Here is a 16,053-nt window from a genome sequence, read left to right as displayed (position 1 = left end):
CCAAGAATTTCAAAGCACTTTGCAACTGTTAGTGAATTTTGCTTCACTGTCACCTTTTTGAGGCCGGTACGGATTCTACACTGAGGAAACAGAGACACACAGCAGGTTTTGTGGCAGAGCCAGGAAATGACCCCAGATGTCCTGACTCCTAGGACTTTGTTTTAACCATAGGATCTCTACCTCACCTGGCTTTTGTCCGTGTACAATTCAGTGCAAAAGCAGCTTCTGAGACCTCAGAGGAGCTCGTTGTCATTGTCTTCGTGAAATAAACCAATTATGTTCAGTTAGGGGCAAGCGCTGTGCACCCCACGGGCCAAATGCAGCCCCCGGCAGTCCTATCCTTGTTACGGTGGAGTGAGGACAAAGCTGATGGACTAAAGATAGAGCACGACACACCTCATTCGGTTCTCAAAGGGGGGCATTGGAGCAATCCAGTGCATTGGTGCCAAGTTGTGACCATGATGGGAGGTTGACCGAGAAAGCGTATACCTGGTGGATCAATAAGTGAGGATAGCACCTGAGCTTGGATTCCCTCCTGTCATGTACACAGTGAGTCTTGCCTTAAGGGACCAGCTAAAACCAGGTGCCTATCTGAGGTGACGATGGGGAAAAAAGGGAAAAAAGATGGTGCAGAATGGTACTCACTACGCTTTGGGGCACTTTGGGGTGGTCTCTTCAGAGAGTCGGTTGTCTAATAAGTGTGAGCTCCCGTGCAGCGTGCAACACACCCTGGAGGTGGGCCAGCGCTGGGACATCAGTCTTCTGTGCTTGGCACGCTAGGCTGCTGCTCCCTCTTTGAATGCTAAGCCTCTGAGTGGGACTGCTGCTTGCCTCGACCAACATGGTTCGGAAGAATCCAAGTACTGGGGCAGGCTAGAATGCAAAACTGAATGGGAGGTGGCGGGCACTGGATGGAATAGCCGGCACCTTTGTCTCAGCTGCTGCAGTTGGGTAGCACAGGGAATGGGATACACAGTAGGACAGCCGGAGGCCCTGAATGGCCCCCACTCATAGTCATTTTTAATTATACAGATTTGTTTATTTCATGAAATGGCGCAATTAGTTCCCTGCTTCTCCCTCCTTCCCTCCCTTCTTCATTATAACAAGGCTCATCTGCCCATTCCGGTTGGAACAAGGCAGGGGTGGATGCCCTCATTAAGCCAGTCTTCATACCACAGTGTAGATCTATTTAAAAACCTCCTTGCGAGACAGAGATCATTTCTCCTCTGGAGCTGCTTGATTCATTTCACATCTGGGGAGGCGGGGGCCCAGGGGAAGGAGGACAGGGAGGATGGGGCTCTGCCTTTGAAAAGCTCAAGCTTGCTGGAAAGGCATATGCTGTTGCGTAGCAACGAGGTCAAAGGAAGCCAACCAAATGGAAGGATTTCTGAGGGAGCCTCCTGGCAGCCAGGTAGCTGCTCTGGACTGGTTTGTGCAAATCTCTTTGCCTGTAGCCAACCCTTTTGGGTGCCAAATTCCTTCTCTGCCTGCTGCCAAGTTGGAGCGAGGCTAAATACTGTGATGCAGATTGTTATTCACAGTACTAGCTCCATTTCAAAAGATTATTGGGTTTCACATGCTTTCCCCTTGGATCAATAGGATAATAGGTTGCTGATGGTTATCAGTTTGGTTGTTTCTGCTGGCAGGGTAGCACAGTGATGCAAAAACCCACTGGGTCTCAGCCACTCATCAGCCAGTGCAGGATGGCTCCCTAGTGCACGTTCTTTAGCCTTTGGTCCAGTCACCGTTTAAATGTCCCAAGTGACAGTGTTTCTGCCCCTTTTCCTATTCGTGTGCTCGATCTAGTAGATCAAATTAACCACATACAAGAGGCAAACTTACATGCCAGCCAGCCTGAATGCTGCTCAGGCAGATGGCATGTGGTACCCTCTCTGTGCTTCTGTCTCATTGCTGAACAGAGTTGTAGAACAGGACCAGATGTGGCTAGCCTAAGCATTTCTTAATTCTCTGGTCACTACAACTTTCCCCTCTTAAATGCGAGAAAATGTAACCCTGCAATCCTTCCTGAGAGCAAACTCCCATGGCAATCATGGAGTTCAATGGAAAGTCGACTGGAATTTTACCCGAGTAGAGGCTGCAGGATTAGGCCCTTAACGTGTGTGCTGGGATACCAAAGTCATGCCCGTGAGAGGTCTGTGAGCTTGTGGAACAGGTGAGCTGAGTTTAAAAATTACCTCTGCGTGTGCAGTTGTCTCTGGGGATTCCTTGCAAAGGGGGCAGCTGATGTCTGACATTCTTTCAGCCTACAGCTTCTCTTTGCTTTTCACATTTGCCCTTTCTCTACCCCTCCTGAGCTAACTCCAAAGAGGATTATGCATGTAGTGATCTCTCCGCTGGGAATGGCCCACCCATTGTAAAGGCGTTGGAATGTCTTAGCAGAGGGGCCAGATTTCTGATAATATGCTAGCTAGTCTAATAAAAAGTTTTGTGACCTTTCAGAGCTTTTGCTTCAACTCCAATTGTAAACTTTTAAATGCTGCTTATGCCTGGGCTTCTGATTCGACAGCATTGTGCTTGAACTTCCACTAAAGGTCTACGTATCCCCTTCCTGTCCCCTGCAGTCACAGGAAGCTGACTATCCTGGGATATGTGTCATCTTTTCCTGATTCCTCTTTGGTGCCCTGGAGGAAGATGAAACACTCTGAGGCAAGTGAGCCCTGGAGGAAATTCAGGCCTGTCCTCAAGCTGGCAACAGGTTGGTAAACTCCCGTGAACGTTTTAGAACCAGCAGATAAAGTGACTTCACTGTACTGTAGACCATGCTGGACCTTTAACAAGGGAAACCCATATTGAAACAAAAGAAAAAATCCCTTTTACTTTGAGGCCCTGTGATTTGAGATGCCACACACAGTTCTAGCCGTTCAGTGGCATTTTATTTAATTCTTGCCCCACTTTAGCTATCTGGTAACTGATCATTCGATTCAGAGAAAAGCCCAAATCAAAACCTGGGACTGACACGCCTGCAGACTTCGGGGGGGATGGGCCTTCAGAGCCTGAGCTGTTTTGCAGCTAGGGCTCACATGTCATTTGAGGGCAGAGTACTTTATCCCAGCGCCTACAAAGAGCCACTGCGAAGAACAGTAGAGAGAGATGTGCTGGTTCTAGGCAGTGACACCAGGAGCTGCAAGGGGTTGTTTATAATTTCCAGTCCCAATCCCTTGTAAAGTCAGGGCATAGTTTCAAAATTTCACTCCGCAGCCCAGCATCAATGCACAGATTTCCAGACTCTGCTCTACCACGAAGCAGCAGTGTAACTACATGCAGGGTGAATAGCTGGCTGACCACATCCTCAGAAGGGAATTATTATATGGATCCTCCTTTCACTCACTCGCCTTTCCACACTGGGGATGGTAAATTTCAGCAAGAAGATGAAGCAGCTGAGCAGCTCAGGGGCTGATTCGCTCTTATACGAAGGCCTCTTTACTTCTCCCTGGCAGTGTAAAGGGGCATGGAAGGAGGGGTAAATTATATTATTGCCAGAGAGGTGTAAATGGGCTTTAGTGACAATCAGGTCCTTAGCTTTTAAATTCATGACTTCCTGGGCACTGGGGATGTGGATCAAGAGTGATGCTCTGTAAGAAATAAAATGGACCCCTGCAATGAAATAATAATTAATCATAAATATTTTGGGAAGCTTTATGTTTTGAATGTAGTTTCCAATCTGTCTCTAGCATCAATGTAGTAATAATCTCGTCACTGTAGTATCTAAGCACCATAATTTCTGTCTCATTATCCTGTTTGTGTCTAACTGTTATACAGCAACCCAAGTGTCTTACTGGGAATATGGGGGGCCAGGGAGGTGTACCTCACAAATAAAACCACAGCATTGTTAATTAAAATATGAACAATCCATTGTTGTTTGTTATCACAGAGTCCGACCTTTGTTATCTCTGCCATGGAAACTGTAGTGTGGTTACCTAGGAATCCTTCTGGGATCTCTTTAGTGTAATTATCAAGGATGCTGCTCAGCAGAAAGCCTCAGCACTGGGAAAATGCTGAAAAATCAGCAGCTGGATGTCGTTGTTGCTGAATAGTAGCCCCCATGCAATCTATAGGAACATGTCACTGCTAAATAGTTAAAGAGCATTTACCAAGTAAAACATGGGGGTAAATTCTCATTGACACCTGTGCAAAGAGGGACCCCAGTAAGTGAGCACAGGAGTAACCAAGAAGAGAATCTGGCCCCCAATGTAGTTACATAAAAGAAGCAGTCACTTGGTGCCAGTGCACAATAAAATAGGGCATTACTGAAAAGCCATATAATACTGCAGCAGGGCGTAGTTAGATGGCAAGTGGATCCATTGTGGTTTATGGTCTCGGTAAGAAACACTGTCTGCCGTTCTATGGGATCTGTACTGATGCCCATCACCTTAGTGTCTGAGCACCTCCCAGACTAATAGCTTGGCATAGCAAGATCTCTTGCGTATTTCTTGGAGCCTCTGCATCATCTCTCTTGCCTGGTTACAGGAAGGGCTGTATGTGAAGGCTGGGGTATGGTGAATCGGTGTGCTTCTCCAGAAGTAATGGATGCCGTGTAAGTAGTAGACGCTGATAGTCAGAATGTAGAGATAATAGAAATTTGATCCTCAGTCCTCACTCAGAAAAAATTCCCGTGGACTTTCATCAGCCCTTAGGGATTAAGCCCTGGAGCCATGACCGCTATTTATTTGTGTGTGTGTGTGGGGGGGGGGACGGGACCCATCCTGCAAGGTGCTGAGTACCCTCAAGTCCCAATGAAGTCAGCACATCACAGGACAAGGGCCTTACATAATATGCATTTGTGTGTGTGTGTGAGAATACATTTTATTTACATAGTGCCTAGCTAAAGAAAACCAGCTTGGAGATTTTACAATAAAACAAGAACCGATTAAGGGGCTACATTTTCAAACACGCATTCCTAAATTGTACCTGTGAATTTTGTGTGTCTGTGTGTTTGCAGACGCAATGTAATTCCATCCTACTTATGAGGGTTATATGTATTAGTGCACCTGCACATTCTGCCAGCGTGACTTATGGGCCCACGTTATGAAGAGCTGTAGAGCTGGGTGTGAGTTGCAGGTTCTAGATCCAAATGCCAATGTTTCCGAAGTTTGGGGGTGATCCAGGATTTTAGTTGGCTGAATTATCAGGAGAGGGAGCCAGCCACAAAGCTGAGATCCAGATTTTGATCCTAATTATTGCGTAGTTGCAGTGGTGGTGGGGAGTATTCATAGTTCGGGGGTTGGGTGAGGCCCATCTTTAAATATTCACTTCAAAAAGACTAAAACACATACAGGATGACAATAAAAATGAGGCTAAATCCTTCAGCTACATCAAAGGCCTCCTGATATCAAAAGGGTTTTGAAAGGACAATGTCAAGTTGAACATAACACTTCTGTCTGAAAACTATTTACCTAGAGTTGTTAAAGTAATCCCTGAGATGGCTGTACATGAAAGAGATTAGAGGAAAAAATAGTATTTCCTTGCCACCCACCCACCCCCAAATGTGTTTGCTCTGTGCATTTGACATCACTTTATGCAGAGGCAGTTTATGGATAATTTTATGGACAATTCTCCATGCCCACTGACGAGAGAACAAGAAGTAATGAGCTTAATTTGCAGCAAGGAAGACTTAAGTTCGGTATTAGGAAAAACTTTCTAACTCTAAGGACAGTTAAGCAGTGAAAGAAGTTAAGTGTGGACTCCCCATCAATGGAGGTTTTTAAGAACAAGTTAGGCAGATGCGTCAGGGATGTCTAAATACCCTTAGTCCTACCTCAACATATGGGGATGGACTAGATGACCTCTTGAGGTCCCTCCCTACGTTTCTGTGATTTTATAATTTTACAGTTTGTTGTGTATAGTCACTGTGACATAGTTATCCACTGGCTTTAAAGGGAGGTGATAGGCAAGCATGGACCAGTCCTGGCTTAGCCCTAAACCAGGGCATTCTGGGGGATGTCATCTAACGGGACTAATACGTGGTCATCTCAGGAACAGATGACAGGAATCAAGTGGCTGCCGGACTATATATATATGGTCAGTAAAGAGAGTGCTTAGGGAGACATTGGACCTGTTGTGAGTGTCTCTAGGGAGGGAGACCTCAGACATGAAGTGTGGTGCTGTGGAAGTCACCTTGAGAGAGGGCTGTGGCAAAAGGCTGTGGTGAGACAGGAGGTCTGGGAAGGCTAAGATCAAGGCCTGAATATGGAAAGACCCCAGGAACCCCATTGCCCAGATATGCAGATAAGCCCCATTCACACCAGTGTAAAGCAGAAAAGGGGCCTAAGCCAATGGCCTGGAAGACAGTGGAAGTCTTTCCCTAGACTTCAAAGGGCATTGGATCAGGCCCAGGCAGAGATACAAATGTGGGTGAACTGAACAGCCATTCAGAGTCCAAACAATGTTCGCGTTGACCAGCCCAACCTGCCAAATGACAGCGGGAGCTGGGGGTGGGAAGAGCCCTTTACAAGCAGCCGCTAGGAGAGATTCGCTCTCAGTCGCCCGTCTTCCTAAACGTCAGGTGGAAAGAGTCTCTGTTGGCGCAGGGAGTGGGTGTTAGTTCATTACGGAGGCAGCAACCGGTCGCTATTTTTATCACTTGTTTTGTATTCTTTGGGACTCAAGGTGACTACATTTTCTCCATCCTGAGGTGCAATCCCTTTAAAATGCTTTGAAAGCCCCTGAAAGAGCTGAGAAAGGAACATCTGTCACCTACGTAGGCCGGGAGGTTCTATTTCTGGGGAGAGCTGCTGGATTTCATCCGCCCTGCTTCCTTCCCCCTTTAAGCATTGACTTATATCACCTTCTTCTCTCAGGTATCCTCCCCCTGGCTCAATACCTGGCCAAGCAGCCTTCGCTGACACCCTCATCACTTCTACTGTGATACCTCAGCAGAGGCGTGCTAATTACAGGCTGGCTGGCTCCCTTTCACTTTCCCTGATGACAGTGAAACATGCTTAGGATATCTCAATAGAGAATGAGTCTCTTAAAAAAACAAAACCCGGCGGCCACTGGAATTTTTCTCTTTCTGTTTATAATGCCTTGCTGGTCGTTGAAATTGAACAGGGACATTTCTGTGGTCTAATCAAACAAAGCTCCCATAACAAGAGTTGTCCTTGAGTTGTCTGAAATAAGACAGGATTTTAGCGAATAACTGAGAAAACCAAAGCTGCATCTGACAACATCTGGGGGTGAGGGGAAATGTGTTAGAGGTGAACACAGATTTTTGGTAGCATGGATTGTACCCAAAAGTGGACAGGGCTTTTCTAATGAACATCTGTGAAAGGAGAACGTCAAAGGACCAACTGTTCGTCCTGCTGAAATCAACAGGTGGTTTGTCATAGACTTCATTGAGACCGGAATTTGTCCCTGTAATCGCTTCATCTAAATAAATGTGATCATAAAATATCAGCTTTGGAAGGGACCTCAGGAGGTCATCTTAATCCAACCCCCTGCTCAAAGTAGGACCAATCCCCATTTTTGGCCCCAGATCCCTAAATGGCCCCCTCAAGGCTTGAACTCACAACCCTGGGTTTAAGCAGGCCAATGCTCAAAGCCCTGAGCTATCCCCTCCCTCTGCTAGCACTCCTGCTAAATTACGATAATCTAATGAAACTGTCTGGTATCAGTTCATGTCTGAATTCTGGCCTGACTGAGGTCCCACAACACTCATTAGCTTGCCTGGGAGATGCAGCTGTTCAGCCCCTTTGCAACTCAAGTCATGTATTTATTCTCCCCTCCCTAAAAACATGATGAATTTTGTGCTGATGAGTAAAAGGGCTGCTGGCATTTTAAAGACTCTGTTCCTCCATACCTCCCCAAAGATTAGTTCTCTTTTTCAAAGACTGGTCCAGAGGCTACAGAAAGCGATGGACCACTCAAACGTAGGACAGATTTCTGCATCATACAGTCCCCGCAACCTGACAATACAGGAGCCAGTACACGCCCATCCATGTCCATAGTCCTGTGCCCAAATGGAGACAAGTCGCTGCATGTTGATGTGAGTTTGTTCTGGGTGTGCAGGTCCACACACACACAGAAACATCAAGGTTTGGGTTTTTTTTACTTTTTCTTTTAAATTTTTCATATGAACTGAGTACTGGCTTGAGAGCCCTGAAGACTGAAATCCCCTGACTACTCACAGAAAGCACATGCCAAAGCAGCGCATGCTGCCCAACCTCTTCCTCCCCTCGCCGGTTGTTCAGCCCTGGCCTGGAGGGATCACATCTAGAGGGAAGGCACCGCCTCCACAGCATTTCAACGCCTTGGGCGCTCCTATAATGCTAATAACAAGGGGTGGGACTAATGCCAGCTGTGATAATGGCTTCGCTGGGAACTGACCTGAACCCACCCTGTTCACTTCACATAGGGCACATAATAACTATTGGATGGTCATTACTTGTGGTCGTTACTGCGCTGGGGCTGGATTTGGACTGATCACCCAGAGGAGAGACGCTACTGCAACTAGGAGCCAGTATTCTGGTTTCAATAGTGGCTCCTGTTGAGCTGGTTTATGGTCGATTATTTTTAAAACCGCTTGTCCTGCAAGAGTGATGCTCAAGGATGTTCCAGGTAGGTCAAAAACAGACCTGCCCAGCTAACAGCCTCCCTTTCTTCCACTTTCGGAAGCAACCCAGTTGTCTTTGAGATGAGAAATGTCTTTTTCAGCAAACAGCTTCACAAACGACAACGCTGGGCATGGCAGAAAAGCAGGGCCGCTGTGCAAGCTGTCCGCTGTGTGGGAGCGCACAGACTTTTGCAGGAGCTGTGGTTTGCGTTCTGCAAAACCTCTCTGCCAGGAGGCTCTGCATCAGGACTGCCCACGTGCTGGAGGCAGCCTGCTGGAAATAGGAAGGCTTGTCTAAAACTGGCATTCTAAGTTGTGCTCTGGGGAGGCTGGATGGACTTAAACCTGCTTTGAAAAACTTAATGCCTGTCTGGGAAGTCCAGAGCGGCAATGCTTTGCACAGGTTTGGGGTTCCCACTCATGAACCCTGTGGCTCTGACGGCACAGAGCTAAAAGGTGCTATGTCCTTTTCCTGGTTCTGATACTGCTTCACTGTGTGATCTTGGACAAGGGGCTTAACTGCTCTGTGCCTCAGTTTTCCCATCTGTAAAATGGAGCTAATCACACACGGCTACCTTTGGGTATAGTGAGGCTAAATTCACTAATGTTGGTGAAGTGTTTGGAGATCCTTGAAGGTGCAACATGCTATATGTATGCAACATTGTCTTGTTGTTATGCTGTGGATGGGTGATGCTTTGTGTCCTAGATATACTCGCTCAACAAGCTCTTTCTGATTACTCCCTCCCTGTCCATGCCACTGGAACCAAACCCTGTTAATGCAGAAAACTCTTTCTAGAACAAAGAGTCACCAGCAACATGGGTTATTTAAATCCACATATCATCTATCACTCTGTATTTCATTAACTTCAACTCAAACCTTCGCCATCTGTTCCACCCTTGGTTATGAATGTGAGAAAACCAAACATGCTGCTTCACAGTTATAGCACTTAGAAATATGATGTGCATTCTAATGGCTTGTCTGTGCATCTTTACATGCAGGCTGTGCCTGCTAGTTAGTCAGTAATAACTGTCCTGTATTAATGTTTGCTTAGATCTGAAGCCAGGGTTTGAGCGCCAGTTCCCTGTGTGTGTGATCTATATCGTAACTATGTCTCCAGCACATAGGTTGGGTTCAACTCCTGTGAACTGCAGAAGCTTGTCTAACTCTGGGGGAGTATATGATGTACTGAGTTTCTGTGCATAAGTAACGTCACCTGCTAGATCCTAGCCCACAACAAGGGCTGGATTTCACCTTTAGCTCCTGTGACAGAGCCCTGTGCATTGGTGCTAACAGATCAGTTGTTTAGGCCCTGCTCCCTGCAGATATTTAGGGCCAGACAAAGCACCTACACGCTCCCAGTGGCTTCTATTGTGTTTAGTGCTATGCAGCTCACTCCCAGGAGTTAAACTAGAATCTGGATCATCCCTTATCCAGAAATTCAGAGAACAGTCCTAATTTTCTTGGGCCTCTTCCATGACTGTCGTATAGCACAATTAAAGGATCCCATTCGTTTCAGGCTTTGCAATGCAACATCACTATGGCACAAGAACATTGCATCACACTTGGTGATACACTGTGCTGCAGTGACATAACATCACGGTACACTGTTGCAGTGGCATGAGGTAAAGATTCAAATACAGAGATGTTGCAACTGGGTTATTTCATATTGTTGGACCAAAACAAGGCTTTGCCAGGCCTAGTGATAAAATGGTATCAACAAGAGCTGCATGGACCTGCACTTTTTTGCTGGGTGAATTTTCATATGGGCAGGAACCTGATAATTATTTTGTCCTTTCTGAGGGTGCTGGGTTTTTATTGGGTGGAGGGAGGGTGGTTTGCAACGATTCATACATTTGATCAAGTCTGAGTCCTGCTGGGATTTAATTGTCACAAAATTTTATCTTGTAATAAATCACATTTCCCTGCTTATACCCTCCCACACCTAATGTGGAAAACTTGCCATTTCCCCAGAGACATTTTGCCAGTAAAGCAAGCTGCAAAAACCACCTTTCAATGTACTTGATACCTTGTGTAGAATGGGAGGTGGGGGGAATTTAAGGTACTAAAGGTGGTTGGTTGTGGGGGGGGGCAGTTTTTCTCATGGTGTAAATTTTCTTCCACACCTTTCTAACATTGCAACGGTTCTGAACCAGCTCAGGTTTGCCTTGGCATCTGCTTCCTGAGTCAGGTTCAATGACACAAGTTTGTCTACTTACCGTACTGGACTTGAGCTCATCCCCATTTTCCTCCTCGGATTCTAGTGCAACAGGTAAGGATTTCTGTGGCGGGGAGAAGGTTAAGTCCCACCTTAATAGCCGGGGTTCCGCTTTGTCCCCGAACCTCAGATTTTCCAGTTTCTGCACTGTGGGCTCAGCAGAGGAAGCTGGCCTGAAATTCTCTTTGTTCTGGGACTTAGACCTCAGTCTCTGAACCCGAAAGCCCCGGTCTTCCCCACGGTGGTCCTCAGCCAGGCTCCTGCAGGCGCCTGCTTTACTATAGTGTCTTTTTTGGGTGTGAAACTCTTGCATGTAAGAATCCATCCTCATGAGGGGTTTCATTTCCATCTCGTAATTGCTCAGTTTCTCCTCATCCAGCTCAAGCAGCTTGGCACTCCCTGAGCTTTGGTTGTGGGACCTGTGGTGGGAAGTCCAAGAAACTGCAGCTGGGGAATCTGTCCACCTCTCTCTTTGCTTGTGGTTGGAGGCCTTATGTTTGTGCCCTCCACTCCGGCCTCCGTAATCTTCAGGGATGGAGGCAGACCCCAAATGACTGCTGCGCAGGGTCCCGCTTCTAACGCCACGCGTCCCGCCTGCTTGGTCTTCGCTCCAGCTGTTGGGTCTCAAGTAGTCTCCGCCTCGTCCCTCCAGCAACATCTGGATCTCCCCACCCCTCTCTTCGTCCACCGACACCTGCCTGGAGAAATGGGCGCTCTTGGTCCTGCAGGTGGGGCCCAACGGCGGAGTGGAGGAGGGGCTGGCGGGGAAGCTTTGCAGGGGGCTGTCGTCGGGAGTGAGGTCAGAAGGGGTGGTGCCTTTCCTGTACAGCTCTGGGCTTTCTTGCTGGAGCGGGGTCCCTGTGGAGAGGACCTCGATGTCGTCGCTTGAGTTCTGACGCTTTGGCCTCTGGCACTCGAGCCCTTTTAAATGAGGAGAGAGAGAGAAAGAGAGAGAGAGAGAGAGACAGGGTTACTGCTATTCTGTGAGAGCATCACAGGGCCTTTCAGGGTAAAGAACAGGACTGACCGTATCGGACACCAGAGGTCAGGCCCATGACAACAACCTTCTCCCTGCTCCGAGACCGACAGAATAGACTTGGCTGGTTTCAGACTGTGCCTGATACTGCCCACAGCATCCGAAGTGCTGTACGTTATGACGAGCTGGAGCCTGGCAGGGCAGGGATCATGCAGACAGGCCCAGCAGGCTCCACACATGTTCTGCAGTGGCTCACATCATAGCCTGGTGTGGGGCGAGGGAGTGCTGGCTGGGGCGCTCGGGTGATCTGCCAGGCATTTCAAAATACCTTCTTCTGCCTGGCCAACTCACCTGTGATGTGGGGATGGGCCCTCGAACAACACTGATGCTTTGTCCTTGTTCTCTTCCCTTTGAGGTCCTTAAGGCACAGAGAGGCCAACGGTGTTCATAAGGCCCCCAGGGAAAAGCTGTGGCTGGATCCCCGATCCTAGTCCTGGGCACTAGCCACGTGGCCATTCTCTGCCCATACCACTGAGCATCTCATTCACAGTATGTACGTGAACACCCCTTTCTCTTCCCTACTACCGCACGTCCAGCAGTGGGACTGAAGTCCACTAGACAAGTGGGCTACCCATCTGAATTGGTTTGACAATGCAAAGGTCATTTTGTCTGGAACTGGCAGGACTAGAGATGAGCTTGAATCAAACCCCCAGATTGAAACAGCAAGGAACTTAGGGAAAGTTCAGAGCCAGATCTGAACTTGACAGTTGTCCCCTGTCTCTACAATGGGTCCAAACATCCCTGCACTTTGAGAGCATTAGGGTCAGGATTCTGAGCTGAACTTTACTCTGAAGATAATCTAAAGTTGCAGGCTTCTGGAGCCAAATGTAATAAATTTGTTAGTCTCTAAGGTGCCACAAGTACTCCTTTTCTTTTGACTGAGGCAAGACTCTGATTGAGAACTGGCCCCTCGGAACTGGCCCCAGTTTTTTTGAAGGGCTGGATGATGTTATAGGCTTATAGGCAGGGCAGTAGTTCATGACTAGCATACTGTGCTTTCAAAGCAATGCACCATGGTGGCCCAGAGTGCCTAGGAGACTTGAGACTCACTAGGATGAAATGCCTGTTCATGTTCCATGAGAATCCCTCTGAGTCTCCATTATTGCTGAATCTAGTTTATGAGGAAGTAAGCAGAATGCACCCTGATGCCACCCCACACAGCGTACCCTGCAGAGTGCATTTCTGCATGGCATCTGCATCCTACACACATCCTCATCAGCCAATCAGCATTCAGATTCCCTCACCATTCCAAATTTTCAAACCCTACTATTTGCTGTTGGAAGGATGTGGTGTCTTCGATTTAAGCTGTTTGGATGAACCAGTACTCTGGCCAGTTATATTAAAAATAATACTTTGTAGTCACATGTAAGGATCTCAAAGCCCCTCAGAAATTAGTTAACTCAGCTTCATAACTCCTCTGAAGTGCCCAGTTTTATTATACCAATTCTGCAGTAGCAGAAACTGAGACAAAGAGATTAAGTGACTTGGCCAAGGTCATGCTGTGAGTCAGTGTCAGAACTAAGATTAGAACCCAGGCATCCTGCCTCCCCATCTCCTGCTCTACCAATGTCACTTTGCTGCCTCCATTGTTTACAGACACATTTGCACTCTGCTTGCTCTCACAGTGGGCTTCTCAGAAAAACCAACTCCATCGCACAGTACAGCAAGAGGGAAAATGTGACTTTGCCATGCTTGGGCTATGCTGGTGACTGCATTTTCCAGTAGGACCTAGTCAAGTGTGATGGGACAGCAAGATAAATTTCACATGTCAGCCTGATTACTCGGCTATGAAAGCAGCATTTTATTAATCCCTTAACAAACACCAGTGAGTCCAAGGAAGCAGTGAAAGCCAAAGGTTCTTAATGCTCGTTTAACACACCAAAAGCATATTTGTTCCCAGCTAAAGCCATGCTAAGTTACATGAAAGACTTGATATCTGTATTAACTGCCTGACACCCCTCAAATACACCTAATTGCAATTGCTATGGCTAGATGAGAAATGAGTCTCAAAAAGGAAGAACTCAATTTTCTTGCCATGGTTTAAAAATAAACGCTATGAAATGCCTGCTTTAATTTCTGCCTGATCCTGCTGGATAATTTGCTTTGTGTCATCTTGTTCCTCCTCAAGCACACAAGAGAGACTCTAGCTCAAGAAGGCAAGCCAGGAAAGAAATTATGGTCAGGAAATAGCAGAAGTCTGTTTGCTGTCTCTGAAGTAGTACTGGACTAGACTCAAGCCATACCTCAGATTCAAGTTATCTCCCTGAAAGATGTCTCCAAGCAGAGGTTACTTCCAGAGCAGAACCTTTAGCCAGGTTCTTGGGAATATTAACCTGAGCCTAGATAAGTGATGTAGTATGTTAACATTTTTTTGTAACCTTGTCTTAATGAAAAGTTTAAAAAAAACAAAAAAAGTGCAGTGTGAGTTCACCCGAACAAAAGGAAGGCACTCTTATTTCGTAGCTTAGACTTGGCGGAAGAATCAAGTGGTCTCTAGCTCAACTCAAAGCAAACAATCTGTGAGCCCATGGTTCCCCTTTTAGCACAGACCTGGATCCACAACGTACCCAGATCCAAATCATGATGATGCTTAGATCTTATTTTTATTATTATTATTATTGCAATAGCACCTAGAGGCCTCAACTGCAACTAGGGCTCGATTGTGCGAGGCGCTGTACGGACACAAAGTCAGAGACAGTCCCTACCTCAAAGAGCTTGCAATCTAAACAGACAAGACAAAGGAAGGCTCATTATGAGAGCTAGTCAAAAATTTTCTGTTGAAATCGGTTTGCAATGGAAACCTGGGTTTTCAATTCAATGATGCCTTTGTGAAAAGTGTCCACTTTCCACAGAAAATTGTTTTTTGTTGAAAAATGGCTGAAAACTGAAATATTTCAGCTGAAAATGGGAGCTGTAATGTCTTATGGGGGTTGCAGTTTGCTCCTCTTGCCCCCGTTCTCCTCTAGGAGCTGGGATCCCCAGTTGGACTACATCTCCCATAATGCACCATGAACAGGGACTCCTATGCACTGCTTCCCCCAGTGAAGAGGGGGGAACCATGATGCATTATGGGAGATATAGTCAAGCTGGGGATCTCAGCCCTCAGAAGGGAACTGGGACAAGAGGAGTGAACGACAATTCCCATGTTCTCTGAAATAATTTGATTTAAGAGTTTTCATTGAAAGTTGCCAGCTCAAATTATTACTCCTGTTTGCCATATGGGGAACTGAGGCACCGACAGATTTAAGTGACCCCACAAGAAGGCCGTGCCAGAATCAGGAATTGGATCCAGTTCTCCTAAATTCTAGTCCAGGGCATTAACCTCCCTTTGATATCCTTCCTTCTTACTCTGTCTCATGAGAATTCAGTGAGAATTTGCTTGAGTTAAAACTAAGTGGGGAGCTCAGGGTTGGCCCCATATGCAGTGAGAGTGAGGATGTACATCTCACATAGGAGTCCCTTCAGATTGCTGTTAGGAATTGTCAGACTGGATGAGACCGAAGGTCCATCTAATCCAGGATCCTGTTGCTGAAATGCACCAGCACCAGATGCTTCAGAAGAAGGTGTAAGAACCCTGCAGTAGCAGGTAGGTCTCATCCTGGTCTCTAATAGTTAGACATTGGCTTAAGCCCTGAAGCAGGAGATTTACTATTCCTCCCAGAATTTTTGTTTATTAATTATTCCAGCTCTGGATATTCTTGTTGTCTGTATAAATATCCAGCCCCTTTTTGAATCGTGCTCAAAATCGTGAGTTCTCGGCCTCAACAATTTGCTGTGGCGGTGAGTTCCAGACTAGTAATGTGTTAAGTGAAAAAGTATTTCCTTTTATCGGTTTTGCATTTGCTACTTTTTAATTTTGTAGAATCTCCCCTTGTTGGCCTCCAAAGGGTACAGCTCCTGAGAATAGTCTGGGCATCTCCCTCACCAAACTGAACTTACCATGGGTGCATCTACAGCATAGAAATGGGGTTCCTCCACTTCAGGGACAGAGGCCAGTCTGTGTGTGTGGAATGAACTTTTACCCTAACCTCTTTGTTCTTCCTGACTAAACTCTAAAGCACCCCTTACCTCCCCCACCCCCGCAGGGTGCTTCTTGAACATCCTTTCCTAGAGAAAGCTTAAAACCAGGGGCAACATTTCTAGAATCCAGCAGCTCCCATTGCGCTCAGTGGAGGAGTGGGGGATGGGAATTTCCCAGTGTTCTCCAGGAGAGTCAAGGGTGGGAATTCCCC

The 16,053-nt window shown here is 46.8% G+C and overlaps 1 protein-coding gene across 3 annotated transcripts in view; it reads right to left on the bottom strand.

Moving 5' to 3' along the window:
* Positions 1-16,053, bottom strand: part of JPH3 (junctophilin 3) — a 150,527-nt gene that overhangs the window by 35,567 nt on the left and 98,907 nt on the right. For 2 of the 3 annotated variants that reach the window (XM_048870873.2, XM_048870872.2), the window contains exon 4: positions 10,787-11,706. In XM_048870873.2, coding sequence (XP_048726830.1) covers positions 10,787-11,706 — 920 coding nt within the window. Of the gene's footprint in view, positions 1-645; positions 874-10,786; positions 11,707-16,053 lie in introns of all 3 variants that reach the window. The other variant, XM_075118459.1, reaches the window with a different exon arrangement.

Source organism: Caretta caretta, chromosome 12 (assembly GCF_965140235.1).
Source record: "Caretta caretta isolate rCarCar2 chromosome 12, rCarCar1.hap1, whole genome shotgun sequence".
NCBI lineage: Eukaryota > Metazoa > Chordata > Testudines > Cheloniidae > Caretta > Caretta caretta.
This window is presented reverse-complemented; position numbering and strand designations above follow the sequence as displayed.